At 36.6% G+C, this 21,880-nt stretch overlaps 1 protein-coding gene across 5 annotated transcripts in view; it reads left to right on the top strand.

Moving 5' to 3' along the window:
- The window catches only part of UBE2E3 (ubiquitin conjugating enzyme E2 E3), a 102,713-nt gene that overhangs the window by 60,968 nt on the left and 19,865 nt on the right, over positions 1-21,880 (top strand). For all 5 annotated transcript variants that reach the window (XM_060302188.2, XM_030850657.3, XM_030850665.3 and 2 more), the window contains exon 4: positions 20,497-20,629. In XM_060302188.2, the coding sequence (XP_060158171.1) occupies positions 20,497-20,629 (133 nt within the window). The remainder of the gene's footprint in view (positions 1-20,496; positions 20,630-21,880) is intronic.

Here is a 21,880-nt window from a genome sequence, read left to right as displayed (position 1 = left end):
TTTTCAAGTGTGCTTCCTTATTCCCAACGATGATTCAGAATCACTGAAATTTATGGGCAAATGTTTCTTGTAATTTTAGGATTATCTAACACTATCTGAAATTTCTTGGAGCTAGCATGATGTAATATTAGTTTATGCCCTACTCAAATTTTAGTATGTTTTTGAATTGTATTTCATTTCTATTTATATTGAAGTTTCAAAGCAGGTACTGAGGAGGACAAAATATGAAGGACAGGTGAAATGGTTTTAGTAATAGAAAACACAACTTTATCATTGTCATGGAAATTTTTCTAAAGTTAAAGGATATATAATAATATCTTCAGGGAGGAATTGGTTTGAGACTTGTAATTTATGAAAGGTAGAGAAAGGGGTAAGGTAAGATACTAGTATTTTATATAATTCCAGGTAAATAAATTCTATGTAGGTAAATGACAAAATTCTGGCTTAGTATTCATAACCTTTAATTTCTGTGTATATATAGCAAAAGAACTATTTTGTTGCAGTATTTGTGTGCATCCTCTTTAAGGGACAAAACCATTTTCAGCAATGAAAATTTAATACTCCAAGTGAAAAATTTCTAAGGTACCTGCTGTTTGATGATTTGTATGATGCAAAGATATATATGAAAGTATATATATGGAGTTAGACGGACATAGATATATAAGGTATATAAGGATGGATATATAATGATATATATAAAATATCCTTATAAGAATATTTGTATTTGTTATACACACACTCGTAAAATATTCCTTTTCCTGGGGTATTCTTTTTGCTGCCACAATTACTAGTTGTAAGAACAACTAGTCCTTATAACTAGTAATTTTTCTTTTTTTATGCGCAAGAATTTTCATCATTCTATTGATTTTTAAATATGTTCCTAAAGAGTATGAGTTCACTTTAAAATAATTATTATTGTTAATACAAGTTTTACTTTATATGTTCCCAGGGTTCTTGGCAATGGCAGTATGGGGACAAGAGGAGGGTCACATACTGGGCAATATATGCTTATAACTAATTTTTTTAATCCTTCAGTAGTCAGCTGTCTTTGGATTCAAGATTTATTTTATGTGATATTGAACTCTAGAGGTATATATTAAAGTAAGTATATACACACATACTTAAGTAAGTGTGTATATATATCCACATAACACACACTCGAAGTACGTATTTATACTTATCTATATATTTAAGTCTCCAGTGTGGTAGGTAATATCAATACAGTACATTTTTTAAACAGCAGAGACATAATCCTCATTTTCTTGAGTAGTATCATTGAAATACCAAATTTTTAATTGAAATGAACAGGATGGAAGTACTGGCTGGATACAACTGGTACCACCTTGGACATTATAATTTTTGGAAATGAAGAACAAAGTTGGAGGACTCGGACTACTTGATTCCAAGACATACTGTATAAAGCTATAGTAATCAAGATAGTGTGGTATTGGCATAAGGATAGACATATAGATCAGTGGAACAGACTTGAGAGCCCCAAAATAGATCAACACAAAAATGGTCAGTTGATTTTTGACAGATGTGCCAAGGCAATTCATTAGGGAAAGGATTTCAACAGATGGTGCTAGAATAACTGCATATCCACGTGCAAAACAGTGAGCCTTGACCTTTGCCTTGCGTCATGTATAAAAATTAACTCAAAATGGGTCATGTCTTAATGTAGAGGCTAATGTAATAAAACGTCAAGAACATAACATAAGAGACAGTTTTTATGACCTTGGATTAAGCAAAGATTTCTTAGGCCTCAAACAGCATGAAATAAAAGAACAAAAACGGGTAAATTGGACTTCATCAAAATAGAAAACTATTGAGAAAATGAAAAGTCAAACCACAAACAGGGAGAAAGTATTTGCAAAACCTGTGTCTGATAAAAGACTTGTATCCAGAACCTATAAAGAACTCTTATATCTTAAGTATAAGAAAAACAAACCAGTTCAGAATGGGCAAAAGATTGAATGTACATGCCACCTACAAAACTGTATAAATTCCAGTGATGCGTAACATTATTAGTCATGAAGGAAATGTATTTAAAATCACAGTGAGGTACAACTACACACAGACTAGAATGGTTAAAATTAAAAAAAAAAATCATACTAAGTGTTGGGGAGGATGTGGAGTGGTTGGAGCTGTCATACATTTGCGGTTGAAAAGGCAAAATGGTGTATCCACTTTGACTAATAGTTTGGCAATTTGTTGTTATAAACGTACACTTACCGTATGACTCATTGTTCAGTTTCAATTGTGCCCGCGCCCCCCACCCCCCGCCAAAGGTATGTTTAAGTCCTAACCCTCAGTACCTCAGAATGTGACCTCATTTAGAAATAGGGTCATTGTAGCTTAATATAAGGTCTTACTTGAGTAGGGATTTCTTAATCCAGTATGACCTGTGTTCTCCCAAGAAGAGGAGAGAGACAAGGAGGATACAGAGGGGAGAGATGGACTGCTGAGGATGACAGGCACTAACATCAGCTAAGAAAAAGACATGGAGCAGGTTCTTTCCTAGAAGCTTCAAGAGAGCATGGCCCTATCAATACCTTGATTTCATACTTCTAGCCTCCAGAACTGGAAGAGAATAAATTTCTGTTGTTTAAGCCACTCAGTTTGTGATTCTTTGTTATGGCAGCTCTAGGAAACGAATACACCCGCCAATACCACTTACAGGCATTTACTTAAGGGAAATGAAAACATGTTTTTACAGAGATGTACTTTGAATATTTACAGCAGTTGTAGTCCTAATAGCCAAAAGCTGAAAATAATCCAGTGTCTACAGACTGGATGAGTGAATAAAAATTGTGATATATCTGTGTAGTAGAATGAACTAGTGATACATGCCATCACATGAATGAGTCTAAAGGGATTAGGCTAAATGAATGAACCCAGTCTCAAAGTTCTGCTTACTCTATATGCTTACTCTGCTTACTCTACTGATATGACATTCTAGAAGAGGAAAAACTGTGATGGCAGAAAGCAGATCAGTAGTTCTTAGGGGATAGGGGTGGGGAGAGGAGATTAACTGCAAGGGACATGAGGAAACTCTTGGGGTAGTGGAAATGTTCTGTATGATGATTGTGGTGATGTTACAGAACTATATATACTTGTTGCAACTTAACCAGTTGTCCGCTTCAAAATGGTGAATTTTATTATAACTCAACAAAGCTGATTAAAACATGTAAAAAGGAATATAATAAGTGGTCCCATTGAGTTTATAATGAATATGCTTTTAGGTTGAACGAAAAAACATTTAAAGATTGTACGAGTCGTACTTTTGGCCACCATAAAATTTGTGATAATGGTGTCAATTGTAGAATCAAAAAATGCTGTATTTCGATAACTTAGGAGTGAAGAATCGTGTACTCTAGAAAAGGATTCTGGTGATGGTGAGGACACTGATGTCAAGGAGCTGAATAAAATTTTAATGAAACATGAGTAGAGAAAAGCATTATTTGCAAGTTAATTTCTTATTTTATTGGGTGATTTAAAATATCTCAAAACTAGTGAATATTTTAAATGGCTGACTGTTTGCTTGAGATTCCTAAAAATTGATGTAATTAGATTGGAGGGAAAAAACTTTTTTTTCTCTTTGTACTGGGAAAATGGTGGATTGCCTTATATTCAGGCATGCATAGAGCCTTCTGTTCTACACAGTTAAGCAGAGTTCATACATCCTCCTTCATCCTTCCATGGGACATTGAACTGTCTATAGTTCTGCACATGCTACACTGTGTTGCAACCATTCTGTAAATTTAGTTATGTGGCATTTTATTTATCTTTTTTATCCATACCACGGTCTACAGTGCCTGATTTCTGATGTACATAAAATAAAAAATTGGTGGATAGGACAAAAAATATTTTTATAAAGAATCAATCTTGTGCCATGATGCCTTTTATCATGCTTGACATTTACTCAACAAGCATTTTATTAAATGTTATGTGGAAAGCATTATACTAGCTGCTTTGGGACATATAAAAATGCTATAACATCTAAACTTCTAAGGTTAGAAGAAATTGTAATCTATTTAGTGTAAAGTATAATATAAAGGATGAGGGTGAGTAATCACTAGAGCTTTCAGGTGTATCATAAGTTAAAATACTGGAAAAACTGTTTAGCCTGATGACAAAGGAAATCACTTTTCAGCAACTATAATATTCAAAGTAATCATAGTTTAAATGTCATTTAACAAAACAGTTTCTGGGATTTTTATAAAAGTATTCTCCTTACTATCGTATTGTTAGGTTGATCAAAAGAGTTGGACTGTGCAGTAAATGAAATAGTCTTTACCTTGGAAGAACGGGAGACTTGAATTTTCACGAGTAGCCTCTTAGTGTTTCCTCTGATGCTTCAGCACATTTCCTTTTCTCTAAAGAAGTACAGTGAAGAGTAGTGCTTCAAAGATTCACTGACATTTTTTTTTTCCTTTTTAAAGTAGATTTTAGAGTGTTTAATAGCACTTGAGACAAAGCCCTTTACCTCTCCTCACAGGGGCACTGAACAGTAATGCAAGCTTAGTATGAAATATATTTTATGTACTAATGGCTAAAATGGATGTCAGGGTTTTCTGTGAGTGCCGTGAAACAAAAGGATTCTTAATACTGCAAATTGTGATAAGGTTTTGTCAAATAGAACTATATTCATTCCATGGCTGGTGCTTTCACTCGGTGGATTGAATGACAACCAAGACTTGGACACGAGGCAACGTAGTCTAGAAGAGCATTGGAGTGTGAAGCAGAAGACTTCCTCTCTCATCTGGGCAGACCTTAGCACTATTGACTTAGTACTGTAATGGTGCCTATGCCTTAGGCAATAGAAAGCAATTGGAAATGAGAAAATATTTGTGAAACCTTCTGTTAATATCTGTCAAAACTAAGAAATTAATACTGGTAAATTACTACTAACTGAACTGCAGGCTTTATTCAGATTTTATTGTTTTTTTCACTAATATTCTCTTTTTGGTTCCAGGATCCATTCCAGGATACCATATTGCATTTAGTTGTCATGTATCTTTGGTCTAACACATCAGTTTTCAAGAACATTTTAAGTTTTCCAGATGTTTGAAAATTAATGTTTGACTTGTCTTGGGAAACAGAATATGTACTGAGCATCACTCAGTCTTGTCCTGTTAACTCAAGGCTGTTATTGTGTAACATGTTACTATTCGGTGCCTTCAGGGGTTGTTTACATGTTTCATGTTTTCTGCCTTGACCTCAAGCTGCTGTGCTCTTCTTCTGGTTGCCCCTCCATCTGTGTAACCTAACTAAAAAACCAAACAGCAGTGTGTATTAAATTAGTTCAGAAGGAGGGAGAAGTCACTTTAGTATTAGGGAGGGCTTTCTATTTATTAATTAATTCCAATAAAGTATATTGAAAGAGACAGGGATGATCATGGAGGTGGGAGAAATGGCATGATCAAAAACATGAAGAATTTTTCCAAGGATTCCAGAGGATTTCTAAGCCTTCCCAATACAGTTAGTTTGCTACTTCCATTCTTGTGTCATAAGAACGATTGCTTAAAAGGGCTTGTTGAATGATTGGATATGGGGCCGGGAGAAGAAGGAAGCTTAAAACTCAAGTCTGTATAACTTGAACAATAAGTGAAAGTGCTATTTTTTTAATAACATTTATTTTCTGATTATAAAAGTATAATTATTATAGAATATTTGATAGGAATCAAAAGCAAAAAATATACATAATAAAAATCAACTATGATTTCAGTATAGACATAACCACTGTTAATGTTTCCATCTATCCTCTTTAAAGTATGATATATATACATATTTTTTACACTTTGATTACTACTAATACAGTGTTGTGACCTTTTTGCACATTAATCTGGTATCAGCATTTTCCAGTGTCAGTAAATCTTCAGAATCTTGATTTTTAGTGACTACATTCTAGTTCATTGAAAACCACGTCATTTAACTATTACCATTTTGTTGGACATTTGAGTCTCATTGTTAATTTACTTTGAGCCTCCTTGTACAAAAATCTTTATCCACATCTCTGTTTATTCTCTTAGGACAGCTTCTTGGAAGTGGGATTACTTGATCAAATGGCTCTTGAGACATGTAGCTAACCTTTAAAAAGTTATACTCCTCTCTCCTCCCATCAGTAATGTGTGAGCATGACTGTTCCTCCCACACTTTCGCTATCAAGTACTATAATTTTGGTCTTTAGAAGGGCCAGGTTTTATTTTGAAGATTATTTTGACCTTGTTGAGTTTGAGGTGACAGTTGGACAGATAAGTATAACATTCAGTAAGTAGTGCTTGAAGAAGCAGAGTGATAAATGCAAAATATGCATACTACAATTAAAGATTTAGAAACCATCTATATGTAGTTCATGTGAAATAAGTTATCTCTAAGCAATAAATATATATAGTGTGTGTAATGATATCTGTGGTATATATAACAAAAAGTAGGGTAGTTAAAGACTGATGAACTTTAGGGCAAACCCAGATAGTAAGAGATGGAAGTGGGGAAAAAAAGGATCTTTCAAGGTGATAGAGAATGCAGGGTTAACATCAGTAGGAGGTTGTGTTTTCTGTAAGGTCTTACCCTGAGGAATATTTTAGCTTACAGTGCAGCAACTGCTTTTCTAATTTCACATTTCTAACCTGGTTTCAATATTCCAGTGTTATGCCAATAGAACTGTTTTATGTCACATAGATTAATATATTTTTGATCTTCTTAGTGAACCTTATTGATGTTTTATATTCTTTTAGATGGTATTACTAAAGACCTCAAATGGTAGTTGCAGGTCTGAAACTGTTCAGGTCTGTTTTAAAAGTATTTTATAGCACGGTGGTCATAATAATATCTAGTGATGTTACTGATTAATGTTCTAGACTTAATGATACATGTTAAATGCAAAATATACTATTTTAAATAGTATTTTGCCCATCTCTAATTGCTCTACTCGGTATTTATGATTTTAAGTCTGCTTCTGTTTATAATCAGAGAGGGAGGGAAAAGGCAAGAAAGCAGAGAACAGCAAGAGCAAGGATCTTAAACTATCATAAAACATTTTACTTTTTAGAGACAAATGTATAGGCAAAATTATTTGTGCCTTATATGAGTAAGAATATTTTTGAGACATTTTCTCATTTGACAAATTTTTTTTTTTCAAGTTGTTGTATTCTGCTGCTTATCATTGTAGCTTTTTGAGGTGGTGATAGGGAAGTTGTCCAGGGAGGCTGGCATCCCCCTGGCTGAGCCCAACCAGAGTAGCATTACCTTCATAAATTCACTATAATCCAAAGATGATAATGAATTTTGGCAAGAAGTTATCGTAGCCTGCTAACATCTGTCTGTACAATAAGAGTAACAGTTACACAGCCTAGATAATTATGTCATATCTGAGAATTAGAATATTTTCTTGTGTTTCTATTCTGTCATTTCCCATTCTTCTGCATGTCAGATCTCCTACTCCCCCAAGTTGTTTTGAATCTTGGCTGCACTTTATATCACCTGATGAGTTTTTAAATCTCTCTAAGCTCAGATCACACAGCACACTCCCACACTGATAAAATCAGAATCTCTCAGGGCTACAGCCCTAGGAATCAGTAATTTTTAGAGCTCCGTGGGTGATTCCACTTGGAAGCCAGAGTTGCAACCCCTGGTTTCAGCTGTAGTAATACCATCAGTGAACTTAGTAGTTATCTTTTTTTTTTTAATATTTATTTATTTGACTGTGCCGGGTCTTAGTTGCGGCATACGGGATCTTTAGTTGCGGCAACTTAGTAGTTCTTAAGAGGGTTGCTTATTAAAATCACCTGGGAGTTTTTCTCCACACTGTTCCTTCCCTCCCTCTCCCCCTATTACTGGAGTGAACCAGTGTCAACTGACAGGAGTATAACCCACTCCTTAGATGTGTTAGGACAAAAAAAACAAAGGATCAGTTTGTTAAGTACTCTTTTTCCTATACCCTTTTTGGGAGATGTTCCGCTTATGTAAGTAACTTTGCATTTATCCAGTATTATTTCATGTTAATAATTTTGTGGTGTTTGTTTAGTATTTGTATAATCTCTGTGAGGGCAGAGGTCATGTCTATTCTGTTCATCACTATTTTCAGTACCTAACAGTGCCCAGCATATAGTGGTTACTCAGTAAATGTTACAAAAATGAATCATTAGCCCTGACTTTTGGGAGTATGTCACTTACAGTTTTATATCTATATGTACTATCTATATTATAAAGCTTTATAATTACATTATCTGCTAAGGAAAAAGATCTTCCATAAAACAGAACATAAACAGGAAATAGATTTATTTAATTTTGAAAGGTTTTTGCGGGTCAGGGATTCAGCGTGGATTATTAAGTTTTGAACAAAGATGCGGCACACAACACAATTCATACTTGGCTCTCAAATCAAACTTCAAAACAAAACATATAGAAAAACTAAAAAAAACAACAGGTACTTTTAGAGTTTGTGCTTAGTTTAAGCTTCATGATAAACTAGACTAGAGCTTGGTACATTTATCAGCTTGTTAGTTGTATTTTACCCAGTCATACTCTGTCTTAAAGTAGAAGGTGGTAAATTAAAATGACATGATCCTGTCAAATATGGTTGACTTGTGAGACAGATTTACAATGCATTGGCAAAATGGCTTAAATTTTGGATGAGCTCTAGACTTTATAATGTGCAAAGAATGGGGGAAAGGGTGCTACCTAAGATATCTAAAAGCTGTTATTAAATCTTTGTTATTCCAGAATTAGGAAATCTCTAGTGCCAGAGTGCTAGCATTGAGGATAACATAGCATATCATACAAATTCACTCTGCCTATTTAAAAACCTTTATGGTTTAGATTTTCTCCTGTGGCCTTACTGCTTTACTCACTGGGTTTTCTGTTGTTTTTTTCCCACCCACCCCCCCTTACTTTTTAAATTAAGAAACAAGTAAAAAAAATACTTTTTTTTATACATAGTGAACAATTCAGAATAGAATAGAAGAGAGTATACAGTGAAAAGTAGGTTTTCTTTCTACTGTAGAGAACTATTCTTAGAGGAAACCACTATTACCATTTTCTTGTGTATCTTTCCAGAAAGAGTCTGTTTATATTGCCAGCATACACATGCAGATAGCTTTTCATATCCACTGTTCTGTACCTTCCTTTTTCTTTCTGTTTCTTCTTTTTTGTTCCCCCACCAACCCCATTTAACATATGTCTTAGAGATCTTTCCAAATTACTTTTTTATTTTCCTCACAGTGAACTGGTATGATCCCCATGTCCTTACCAGATGAAGTCTTCCTTAGTCTATAACATCCTTTTCAAACCCAGCTTTCCCTCATATCTCTTCATGTAATTAATCTCTCCTCTGCTTTGCTCCCATTTATTTTTTTTTGTCCCTCTATTACACACCTGTCACAGGTCTGCCATATATTATCATGACTTACGTGTGGTTCTCTCATCCCAGGTGTCATCTCCTCATCTCACTCTGTATTCTTTCCACAGTCTGGCTCATCCCATCTGCAGGACTTTAGTTACCACCTGTGTACCAAGATCTCCCAAATTTATATTTACAGCCCACCTCCCCCACCACACACACACGTCATTGACATATTTATTTCTTGTGTATCTCAAAGGCAGCTTAATCCTAGTGTGTCCAAAACCAGCTCCCTTTTCATTGTCTGTATCTTAGTAAAAGGTATCTGTATCCATCTCAGTTGTACAGTCTGGAAAACTATGAACTATTCTTGATATTTCCTTCTCCCTCACCTCCCATATTCCAAAAACGTAAGTTTCGTTGATTTTTTACTTCCTAAATCCCTCTCAAATCCATCCTCTTCCCTTTATCTCTGATATTACCTTAGTCCAGTCTGCCATAATCTTTACCTGAATTATCACAGTAGTCCACTGACATAGCCTCTCTGGTCCTCTTCCAGACCATTTTCCACACAGCAATATAAGGAATGTTTTCAAAATGTAAATATTAGTGTGACCCCCTTCCCTGCTTAAGATATTTTGATGTCTCCCTGTTGCTTTTAGGATAAAGACAAGATGTTTATTTAATATAGCCTAACAGGGTCCTGCACGGGTATTTGTTACTAATTCTCTCTTCAGTTCATCTCTTACCGCACCCCACCCCCCAGTTCTGTTTGAGTCTCTACCACACTAGACTTAGCTTCCAGGCGCTGCCATTCACCTTGCTCCTTACTGCCTCAGGGCATTTTCATATGCTGTTCAGTCTTCCCCAGCTCTTCCCTTTTACCTTCTCCTAGTTAACTCCCACTTAGAGTTTCAAATATCATCTCAAACATTGGTGAACTCTGTGAATCCTCCCTGAACTTCCTGACTAGGTCACATCTTCCTGTCACTCAGCAAAGTACGTATACCTCTCCTCTGTAGCACATTTTCTGCTGCATTTGTGTGTGTGCTAGCATTTGACTAATCACTATCTACCCAGGTAGGCAGTAAGCTCCCTGAAGGCAGTGGCCTTTATATCTTTAGTTTCCTGCACAGGTGCTCAGCACAAAATAGTAGACACTCATATCTTTAATGAATAAATGAATGAATTTGTTTCTGTTTTCTCCATTGACTCGTCTTGTGGAAAGTATGCAAAATTTTGCAAAGGCTCAAATACATATTTCAGGTTCAAAGTGAATCCATATGCTCAACAAGGCACAGTATGGCTTAATAAGCAACATGTACCACAGACTTCCTAAGGCCTTAAGTGTACCAGAAAGAGGTCACTCTGAGGGCCGGGAATGGGAAGATAATTGTGAACTGCTAGCAGATTTCTAGGTCTATTTTGTAGTTAGTGGAATTATTTGCCTGTATTGTTTCCTAAGCCATTTCCCCTCTCCCATTGTCTTATATTTCCCTAATAAATGGTGATCTCCTAATTACTTTCAACCTAGAGAAATAAAACTTTTCCCAAAGCAGTCAGGAATAGACCTGTTCACTTATAAAACAATTGAAGTTTGGAAAGAAAGAATAAAGATATGGTTAAGATTGTATTCTCTCTAGATAGGCTGACTGTGTCTGCCTACCTATTAGCCATGAGAATTTAGGGGAAGCTATTTAACTGCTGTGAGCCTTGGTTTTCTCATCTGGGAAGCTGGTAGGTTACAGTATCTATCTCATAGTATTACTGTGAGGATTAAATGAGATATACAGCATTTAATGTAGTGACTCCTGGCAACATACAAATGCTCAGTCAGTGCACATGGTTGCTGCTGTTGCTGCAGCTGCTGTTCTTGTTGGGACACATTTTCCCAGTACAAAGGTGGTTTAGTCTAGTTCACACATACCTTCTCCCCCCACTCCACCTTCCTGTGTCACAGGGAAGGTAGGACTCTATAGGCTTCAGCCAAGAGACAGTAGAAGGCACTAGGAGGAGAAAGGGTGGTGGGTGTCTGCATTAGCGATTTGGAGGGGAGGATAGGTACTCCTGATGTCTCCATTAGTAAAAGAAAAGTCTGGATCTTCACATACATGGTACCTCACTTAAAGTTATGGGGGAAATGGTTTAAATTGACTTGTGAGCCAGCATTGAAACCACCATTTATATTACTGTGGTTAAAATGTGATCCGGAGTTCCAAATTACCTGATTTTAAAACACATTATTGTGTTTCAAACTCTTTCTATAAACCAGCACTTAAAGAAACAGTACTTTTTGCTTTAATATGGAAACATTTACTTGTTCTAAACTTCATTTGTATTTTTTTAAATTAATAAACGTTATTTTTAGAGCAGTTTTAGCTTCACAGCAAAATTGAGCAGAAAGTACAGAGTACCCATGTACCTGCTGTCCCACATGCACAGCCTCCTCTCTACCAACATCTCACACCACACCAGTACATCTGCTACCATTGATGAACCTGCATTTGACACGCTGTTATCACTCAGTGTCTTTAGTTTACATTAGGGTTCACTCTTGGTATTCTACGTCCTGTGGGTTTGGATGAATGTATAATGACATGTATCCACCATGGTAGTATCATACAGAATAGTTACACTGTCCTAGAGATCCTGTATGTTCTGCCTGTTCATCCCATCCTCCCCATTAAACCCTAGCCACCATTCATCTTTCTACAATCTCTGTAGTTTTGACTTCCAAGAATGTCATATAGTTGGAATCATACAGTATGTATGATTCAGATTGGCTTCTAGTAATATGCATTTACGTTTCCTCCATGTCTTTTAATGCCTTGGTAGCTTATTTATTTGGAGGGCTGAATAATGTTCCACCATCTGAATGTACCATTTTATCCATTCGCTTACTGAAGGAGATCTTGTTTGCTTCAAAGTTTGGACCATTATGGATAAAGCTACTATAAGCATTTGTGAGTAGGTTTTTGTATAGACATAAGTTTTCAATTCATTAAGTACCTAGGTGCACAGTTGCTGGATTGTATGGTAGGAGTATGTTTAGTTTTGTAAGAAGCCGTCAAACTATCTTCCAGAGCAGCTCTGCCATTTTGCATTCCCACCAACAATGAATGAGAGTTTTGTTGCTCCACATTCTCACCAGTATTTGGTGTTGTCAGTGTTTTGGATTTTGGCCATTCATATAGGTGTGTAGTGACATCTTGCTGTTTTAATTTGGAGTTCCCTAATGATGTTTTAGTCCCTTTGGACTGCTCTCACAAGAATACTATGGACTGAGTGACTGGTAAACAACAGAAATGTATTTCTCACAGTTCTGGAAGCTGGGAAGTTCCAGATTTGGTGCCTGATGAGGATCTGCTTCATGACTCGTGGATGGCTGTCTTCTCACTGTGTCCTTCCATAGCAGGAGGAGCAAGGGAACTCTGGGGGTCTCTTTTATAAGGGCACTCACTAACGCCGTTCCTGGGGGCTGCATTCTCAGGACCTAATTCCCTCGCATAGCCACCGCCCCCCCCCACACACACATAGCACCACGTCGGAGGTTGGAATTTCAACATGAACTTTGGGGGTGGATGGGAGACAACTCACAAACACTCAGTCCGCACCAAAATGTGATGTTGGACATCTATTAATATGTTCTTTTGCCATCTGTGTATCTTCTTTGATGCAGTATCTTTGTTCATGTCTTTTGTCCATTTTTTAATTAGGTCATTCATTTTTTCTTTGCGTTCTAAGGGTTCTTTGTGTATCTTGGATAACAGTCCTAATCAGATGTGTTGTTTGCAGATATTTTCTCCTAGTCTGTGACTTGTCTTCTCATTCTGTTGACGTTGTCTTTTGCAGAGCAGAATATTTTAATTTTAGTGAAGTCCAGCTTATCGATTATTTCTTTCCTGTATTGTGTCTTTGGTACTGTATCTGAAAGGCGTCACCATACCCAAGGGCAACTAAGTTTTCTCCTATATTATCTTCTAGGAGTTTTGTAGTTTTACATTTTATATTAGGCCTGTGATCCAGCTTCAGTTTATGTTCGTGAAGGGTGTAAAGTCTGTGTCTAAATTTCATTTTTTTAACATATGGGTGTCCAGTTGTTGTAGCACCATTTTTTGAAAAGACTGTCTTTGCTCCATTGTATTGCCTTTGCTCCTTTGTCAAAGATCACTTGACTTTATTTATGTGGGTCTATTTCTGGCCTCTCTGTTTTGTCCCATTGATCTATTCGTCTATTCTTTTGCCAGTACCACACTGTCTTGATTACTGTTGCTGTATAGTAAGTCTTGAAGTTGGATACTGGCAGTCCTCTGACTTTGTTCTCCTTCAATATTGAGTTGGCTATTCTGGATCTTTTTCTCTCCATATAAACTTTCTAATCAGTTTGTTGATATCCACAAAATAATTGGCTGGGATTTTGATGCGTTTGCATTGAATCTGTAGATGGGAAGAACTGACATCTTGACAGTATTGAGTTTTCTTACCCATGAACATATAGTATTCTCCATTTATTTAGTTCTTCTTTGATTTTATTTGTATTTTAACAGATTCTATACTAATATATAGTATTTTAAAATTTAGTCATGGTGGATAAGGTCTGTTGAAGTTATACCGATATGGCATCTTAGTTCAAGCTCTTTCATTTCTGTAGCTGTAAAATTAAACCCACGCTTAAATAAGAACTTTGTATTAGTACTTTTTTTTTAAATGCACACTACACACACGGGTATATTTATTTTAACAATTTAATGGTTTAGGACGGAACACTCACCAGTACACCACTTTTCATAGTTATGTCCGTCTTAAGTCAGACATCTGTTATATTCTTTTCTCCTTGAATTTAATTCAGCTCTTCTTAAGATCGCCATAGGGATAAAAACCATACAGATTTTAGTGTAAATCTTTGCATTTGGCTTAGTATGAGATTTAAAAATTGTATAAAAAAGCATTGTGTTAAGAAAAGGATATTTGTAAAAGGGAATCTGTTATTAAATTAAATAAGCATTTGAGAGTTCTTGTGGGGAATCACTCCAGTGCTGTAAAAGGCTAGTGTTTATGACCCTTGCAGTAACAGTAATTGCTGAACGAATATTCAAGTGATGAGAAAATGGATTTTGCTAAGATCAGTCCTCTTGCTGCTAATGTTTAAAATATTGTTACTCATTAACAGTAAGAGCAGCTAGTAACAGAAAATTCCCAGGTGCAAGTTTGTCACTCTATCTAAACTTTCTGCCTGCCTTTTACTTTTGTTTGTTTTGTGCAGAAGATATAATAGCTTATGGGAAACATGGTATTTAAAGGGAGGAAAGTAATGTTTGCAGGGGAAAAACAGTAAAATAAAATACTACTCTTTTTCTTAGTGGTATTTAAACAAAAATTTACGTCCTCAATTCTGAAATTTAACAATTGATCTTTCTATTTGGCATTAGCAAAATATTGAGGTTGCAGTAAACAAAGTCCCTGTTAACTTTGTCTCTGCTTTTTTCTAATTTGACTCAGAACTGGAATGAATGTTACTTCTGCTGTATCAGTGAAGTAAATTACTAAGTAAATGAACCCTTTCTTATGAAATTAGTACATGTTTACCCCACTATCTGAAAGTAGAGTGTCCCTATAAAACCTTTTGTAAGCCTAAATGATGTAAAGGAAGAAGCAGTTACCTTAGGACACATCTTGCTAATGGCTGCACAAAATAAATCGAGATAAAGCACAGATGCTTACAGACACAGTTCAAAGCTATGGAGGCTTGATGCTGAGATGCTGAGTGTAGTTCCAGGGGAAGGAGCTTGTTGGTGCCGCTCTCCCTGTCTCTAAAATGTTCACTGCAGAACAGACTGAACGCTGTTTTTGCTTTTCACCTGTTTTTGTAAAAGCGAAAATCTTCTTTGGATCTCTTTTGGTTGGTGAAAACAGGTACTAATGTAAGTCTTTCGTAAGAGCAAAGAGCATAAAGGGAATTTTTTAAAAGCAGGGGATACCCATTTAAGGAAAAGTTCCCTTTCTGCTTCCCCCTTTCCTCTGCCATTAAACATGCTCTATGACAGGGGTCCCCAACCCCCGGGATCTAATGCCTGATGAACTGAGGTGGAACTAATGTAATAATAGTAGACGTAAAGTGCACAATAAATGTAATGTGCTTGAATCATCCTGAAACCATCCCCCCTACCCCTGGTCCTTGGAAAAATCGTCTTCCACGCAAACGGTCCCTGGTGACAAAAAGGTTGGGGCCCACTGCTCCATGAGATCTCTCTTTCCTCTCCCCTTGGGCAGATCCCACAACTCTTTAGTCACTTTGAGTTATTAAAATACATCTGATTTTCAGGGCATAAAAAGCCCATTTCACCGTAAGTTGAAGAGCCTGGTCCACATCTTGCAGCCTCATGGAGCTTCCATTTCTAGTGGGAGACGGACAGTAATAAGCAAGATAAATAGATAAAATATATGTTAGAGAGTGATAGATGCTATGGAGAAAAAATAGAAAGGCGGGTGAAATGTGTGGAGACTGTGACATTTTAGACAGAGTGGCCAAGAAAGGCCTCACTGACACGGTGGCTTTTGAGCCAAGAAAGACCTGTAGAAGGTGGTGGCGCAAACCATGTGGGTATCTTGAGGAAGAGCATTCCAGGCAGAGACACTGGTGCGGAGACCCTGAGGTGGAAATGTACATTTTAGTTGGAGAAACAGGTTGCTGTAGCCAGTTGAGCGAGGAAAGGAGGAGCAGATGAGAAGGATGGTGGTGGTGATGGGCCTTATAGGTCAGAAGACTTTGACTTTAACACAGAATAAGGAGGTAAGCCGTTGGAGGGTTTTGACCAGAGTCCCGTGATCTGATTTACTTATCGCTCTGCCTGGTTGTCATTGAGAATAGAATACTGTGGTGGGGCTTAGGGTCTCAAGTGGAAGCAAGGAGGCTGTTGTAATTAACCAGACAGAGAATGCTGGTGTTTTCAATTATGGTTGAGGTGGTAGGAGTAGGGAGAAGTAGTAGAATTTGAGGTATGTTTTGAAGATAAAACCAGTGGAATTTACAGGAGGTGGGATAGAAAGAGTGTTGTCAAGGGTGAGGTCTAGGTGTTTGCCCGGAGGAACTAAAATAATAAAGAGTTGCCATTAGCTGAATTAGGGAAGCTTGTAAGAGGAATTGTAATATCTGGGATTCAGTTTGGGGCATGTTAAACTTTTCAAAATTACTGGATACAAAATATTAGATTTCAAAATAAAGAGTGTTTAGTAGGCATTTAGATGTATAGCTCTGGAATTTAGTATAGAAATGTAGGCTAGAGATACAGGTTTGTAGGTTCAGAGCTTACTGATGCTATTGGAAGCCGTAAAACTGCAGGAGATCAACGAAAGAGTAGATGTAGTTAGAAAGGAGAAGAGGTTTAAGGACTGAGCTCTGGAGGATTGGCAATATTTAGAGGTTAGGGAGATAAGGAACGGCAATAGTGATTGAGAAGGAGAAGCCAAGAAAGTTAGGAGGAAAACCAGTAAGTATGTTATTCTAGCAACAAAGCAGAGAAAGTGTATCAAGGAGGAAGAAGTGACCAACTGTGTCAAATGTTGCTGGGCCAGTCAAATAAGATGAAGATTGAGAAATGAGCGTCGAGTCTAGTGATGAGGTCACTGGTGACCTTGGATGAGAGCTGTTTCAGTGGAGTGGCGGCGGGAGTTAAGAGCCTGTTACAGGTAATTGAAATGAGAGCTGGAAGGGGTAAAGGAATCGTGGTTAGTTTTTAAATAAAGATTGGGGAAGTGGCGCTTGTAGCATTCTTGTGGGCATGATTCACCAGAGAGGGAAAAATAGATGATCCAGGATGGAGTGTAGAATTGCTGGAGTGTTGTCCTTTTGGAAAAGAAAAAGAGAGAAGATTGAGAACTAGTGAAAAGGTGTGGCTAGCACCTATCTTGAGATTGTCAGCATTTAGCACCCATTTTCTACTCAGCTGTGAAGCCTCAGTGGCAGGTCAATTACTAGCCTATAAAATGTTACGTTTGAATTAGGGTGGAGTCAGTCGTGCCTCCAGCACACCCACACACCCCCTCCTTACTGCCCCCAGCCCCCCATCTTGATTTGTGAGAAGGAAAATGGGGGCTCTTATTCCAGACAAGGCAGCCAGCAAGAGCTGGATTTTTAGCCCTAACTCACCTTAGGCTGGGTTCCTTAGAACACACCCAGAAGCTGCAACCCTACTAGGTCTACTCCAAAACAGTAGGGAAAGTCACATTTCGTATCCTGCTGCAATAACCATATCCTTAGTGTCTTGTAGCAGAATAGCATAACTGAGAAGACAGCAAATTTAAGAACCAAGAACTTGGTGTGGGAATTCCAGCTCTTCTACCAACTGGCAGAGCAGAGTTAAAATGGATCGCTTACTTTCTGTGAATTGGTTTCTTCAAGTGTAAAAGGAGGGGTTTGGCTTCAACCAGATCCTTTTCATGCTGAAATTCCGTGATTCATTAAAATATAGTAATCCCCAGCCATCTGAAGCATAACATAGTTCTTCTGCCAAGAACCAAAGAATATCACCAAGGAAATTTGGTTTCTTTGGAGAATTGCTCTCCTTGGGTTCCTACCCAAGTAAGTGTTTGCAAAACTTGACTGGAGATTAAATTACACATAGTAGCACTGAAATTATAAGAGGAAATACAAATATAGCAAAACTATTGAAGTCAATAGAGATTTATTCAGACTTTGTCCAAATTCTCTGAGTATTTTGTAGCTGTGGGACATACAGAAAGTTATTTAACTCTCAACTTTAGTTTCCTCATCTAAAAATAGGAATGTAATAATAGTACCTACTCCATAGATTTGTAAGGAGAATTAAATGAGATATACACTGTGGTGCTTTGACAAATGCTTGGCTTATTATGGAGTAAACCTTAGCTGCTGCTGTTACCATCGTCATCATCTTTATTATCATCAGTGTGTGACATGTGTAGTTTAAAACATTTTAGTATAGCAGCTGTACTATAAAAGTCTCATACTATAATTTAGTTTTATAACGATTACGTTGAGTCATCAAGGGAAAAATTAACTTAGAAAAGGAAATGCCATTGAATCAGTTTAAACTTCTTTTTTTAAACAAAATTCATACTTCATTTTGTATGCTTTTAGTTACAGTGAAAATTCCCTTGAGGAATATACCTGATTCTCAGATGATGACAGAACAATGAGCCATTACTGTAATTAGTTCCAGTTGCTGTGTATACTTAAAACTTAGAAAATAGTATTTTTCAAAAGTGTATTTTCCCTAAATAGGCCATAAAAGTAAGATTTTATAGTTCATATATATCTGCCTTAAAAACAGGTTTTTGAAACATCCTGTAAACATTTTGATTATATCGTCAAGTTTTCTCCACCCTTTCTGTATGAACTGTTGTCAGAGTGATTATTGATAGCATCGCCTACTTAATGTTTACAGTCTGCAGTGTATGTTTTACAGAATTAATAAGCTATAGTTAAATCATTTAATGTATACCTGAATGTCCTATTGTAGTTAGTGTGGTTGCTTTATCAGTGCTGGTTTGCACTTATTTTAAATCAAACATGCAGATCATTTATAAACTGATGGTCATTTTAAAAGAAGAAAAGCTTTATACATAACAGTGCAGAAAGTCAAGTTAGTCTATAGTGTAAAGGTTAGAGAAAAATGGAAGTCTGTAAGGTAAATTTGAAAAGGGTTTAAGGGGTATTGGATGTGTCTTCCTAACAAATAACTGTGAGTTTAGACTTTATTTGAATTATCTCTCATTGTAGTTTATAAATGAAATGATGGTGTTGAACACAATGTAATGTACTTGGGGTTTAGTAGCACCAAGCACTCAGACAGACCTTGAACAACATTCCCACTAAAAGGAACCAGGACTCCTTGAAGAAATGGCAGATTCCAAGGATGGGAGCCTGGAACATATCGTTAGGCCAGAAAGTAAGGAAGTGTTCAAAAAAATGATGGTGGCCTATCACAAGGATACAGGGTCATTTTGAAGGTGTTCCCAGTGGCCAAATCTGGGGTGATTTGAGTGTCAAAATAATTAAATTCAGTAAGAATTCTAAATCATTAGGAAAAAAGATAGGAATCCATGAGACCTCACCAATAATACACATACATATTCATAGAATCAGGAGAAGAGAGGGCTCAGGGGCCAGCTGGTAAATGTGGAGGAAATGCTGACGTTGGAAAATTATGATTTTATCACTATCATAGTAAGGTGTAGTTTAGCCAAGAATCACAAGTCGATGTTAAATCTAGGGGAGAAATTCTGATGAAGAGTGTGGGTATTTGCAAAGGTTGCTTATTGGTTGCAGTAGGAAAATTGGACAGCACTTGATCTGGATAGTGAAAATTAACATCACCAGTGTGCCTCTGGATGTGACACCCTGAGGAGAACACGGCATCACTTACATTCTCTTCTAGCCAGGACTGAAATACCTGCATCTAATCACAAGGAAACATCAGACGAGTTCCAAATGATGAGCATTCTATTAAAAGAAAAACTGTATTCTTCAAAAATATTAATATTATAGAAGACAAAGGAAGGCTAAAAGGCTCTATATTAAAGGAGACTAAAGGCACAGGATATATAGATGGTTGATCCCAAGACTGGGATCTTGTATCTGGAGGAAAATTAAGATTCTTTTCTAAGGCGTAATTGGTTCAGTTGACAACATTATTTTGCAGATTGTAGGTATTGTATAGATTTTACTTTTACTGAAATTGTAGCTATATTGCAGTTGTATTAGAAAATGCACATTGAAATATTTATGGGGAAAGGGCCATGATACATTCAACTTACTCTCAAATGGTTCAGAAAAAAAGCACTTTGTGTGTGTGTGTTGTGTATGTGTGTGTGGTTTTTTTTTTTAGGAGGAGGAGATGCAGAGGGAGAGAGAGGGAGTTGATAAAGCAAATGAGCAAAATGAGATTCTGGATAAAGTTATACAGGTGTTCTTTGTTTTTGTGATTTTTCTGTAAGTTAGAAATATTTCCAAATATGTTTATACACACATGCATGCACAAGTTGGTTGAGACTTATTTCTTTTATACTTATCTCTTATTGTTCTAGGTTGCTAATTTACCTTTGATACTTAATTGGTTTAAGATGTTAAGTTCATTGATCACAGATATACACATTGATTTTTAATTTCTTTTAAATAGTGCTGGGCCTAAAGGAGATAACATTTATGAATGGAGATCGACTATACTTGGTCCACCAGGTTCTGTATATGAAGGTGGTGTGTTTTTTCTGGATATCACATTTTCATCTGATTATCCATTTAAGCCACCAAAGGTAAGAACCTAGAATTGCATTCTTTAATACTTATCCTTTTCCACAGTCAGTTTATTCTAGGGGATGGATGCAGTTATTTTTATTTGTTTTTCATGGATTATACAGAAACTCTCATGTAACCAAGGATTTTAAAACTAGAAGTAATTGATTTGTGTCTTTTACAAATAACTTTGTAATCAGCAGAGAGTTTGTTAATTGTAAATAAAAGTATGCCACTTTGCCCATCAGTAAGCACATAAATTTTAGATTTATGATATGAGAAAAAGTATCTTACGAACCTTGCTTAAGAAACCTGTTGGGATAAAAAGTAAATTTGTCTGACAGCTTCCGGAAAGAAGAGTTAAGTAACTTGAATCTTGTGTTAAATACCCTATCTTTATAGATGAGCAAAGACTAGAAACCTATAGCAAAGAAGAGAGAACTAGTACTATTTAATAGACTTATTTTGTGCCCTCTGTAAGTATGATGCATTAATGGGAGTGAGGGCGGCTGGGTGACGTAGGCCTCCTGTTGTCTCTGAATGTGAATTAGGTGGATAACAGCGAGAAGGGTTGAGTTGTGTCTTGTGATCACTGGCAATTATTTTTCAAGTCTTAAACATAACAGTTATTTGATTAGCTTCCACCTCTGACTTCTCCCAATAAAATAGTCAAGCCAGCAGTTTTTACCATCAGTATTAAGCCTGAGCATAATTATGCTGTAGTTAGGAAGACTTCTGACATGTCAGGGAGAAGTGTTATCAAGCCCTTAACTGTCAACCTAGTTCCTTATGTTCCCTTCACTATTTAAAATATATGTAGCGATTTAATGCCTGCCTCACGTGCACGTGTGTTGTTATGTGTGTGTGTGTAAAAATAAAGGATTTTTTTTTTTAAAGAAGGCAGATCGGTTCTCCCTTATCTAACGAGGTAACAACAGTTCCACCTAGTGGTATTTACCTCAAATTGCAGATACCAAGTTTCCCTATCACCTAGAGGTATTGGCTCTCAACTACAGCTGTCAGTTTTTGAGTGCTTTACTTTGTGGTCCCATCAGAACCTAAGATCTTTAAATGATTGTCTTATTTAATGTTCTCGGGTATGTCGAGTATCTCTTGCTAGATCAATCAAAGAAAGGGACAAAACCCTCATGTTAACAATACTGCAGATTGTATTCACATTCAAAATGACACATGTTAAAAGCCAATATATCATTAACTATTCAGTTTGCCTTCAGTGCTTAAGTTTTCTGTATTACAGCAAACAAAACCTT

Source organism: Globicephala melas, chromosome 7, assembly GCF_963455315.2.
Source record: "Globicephala melas chromosome 7, mGloMel1.2, whole genome shotgun sequence".
NCBI classification, from domain to species: domain Eukaryota; kingdom Metazoa; phylum Chordata; class Mammalia; order Artiodactyla; family Delphinidae; genus Globicephala; species Globicephala melas.
This window is presented reverse-complemented; position numbering and strand designations above follow the sequence as displayed.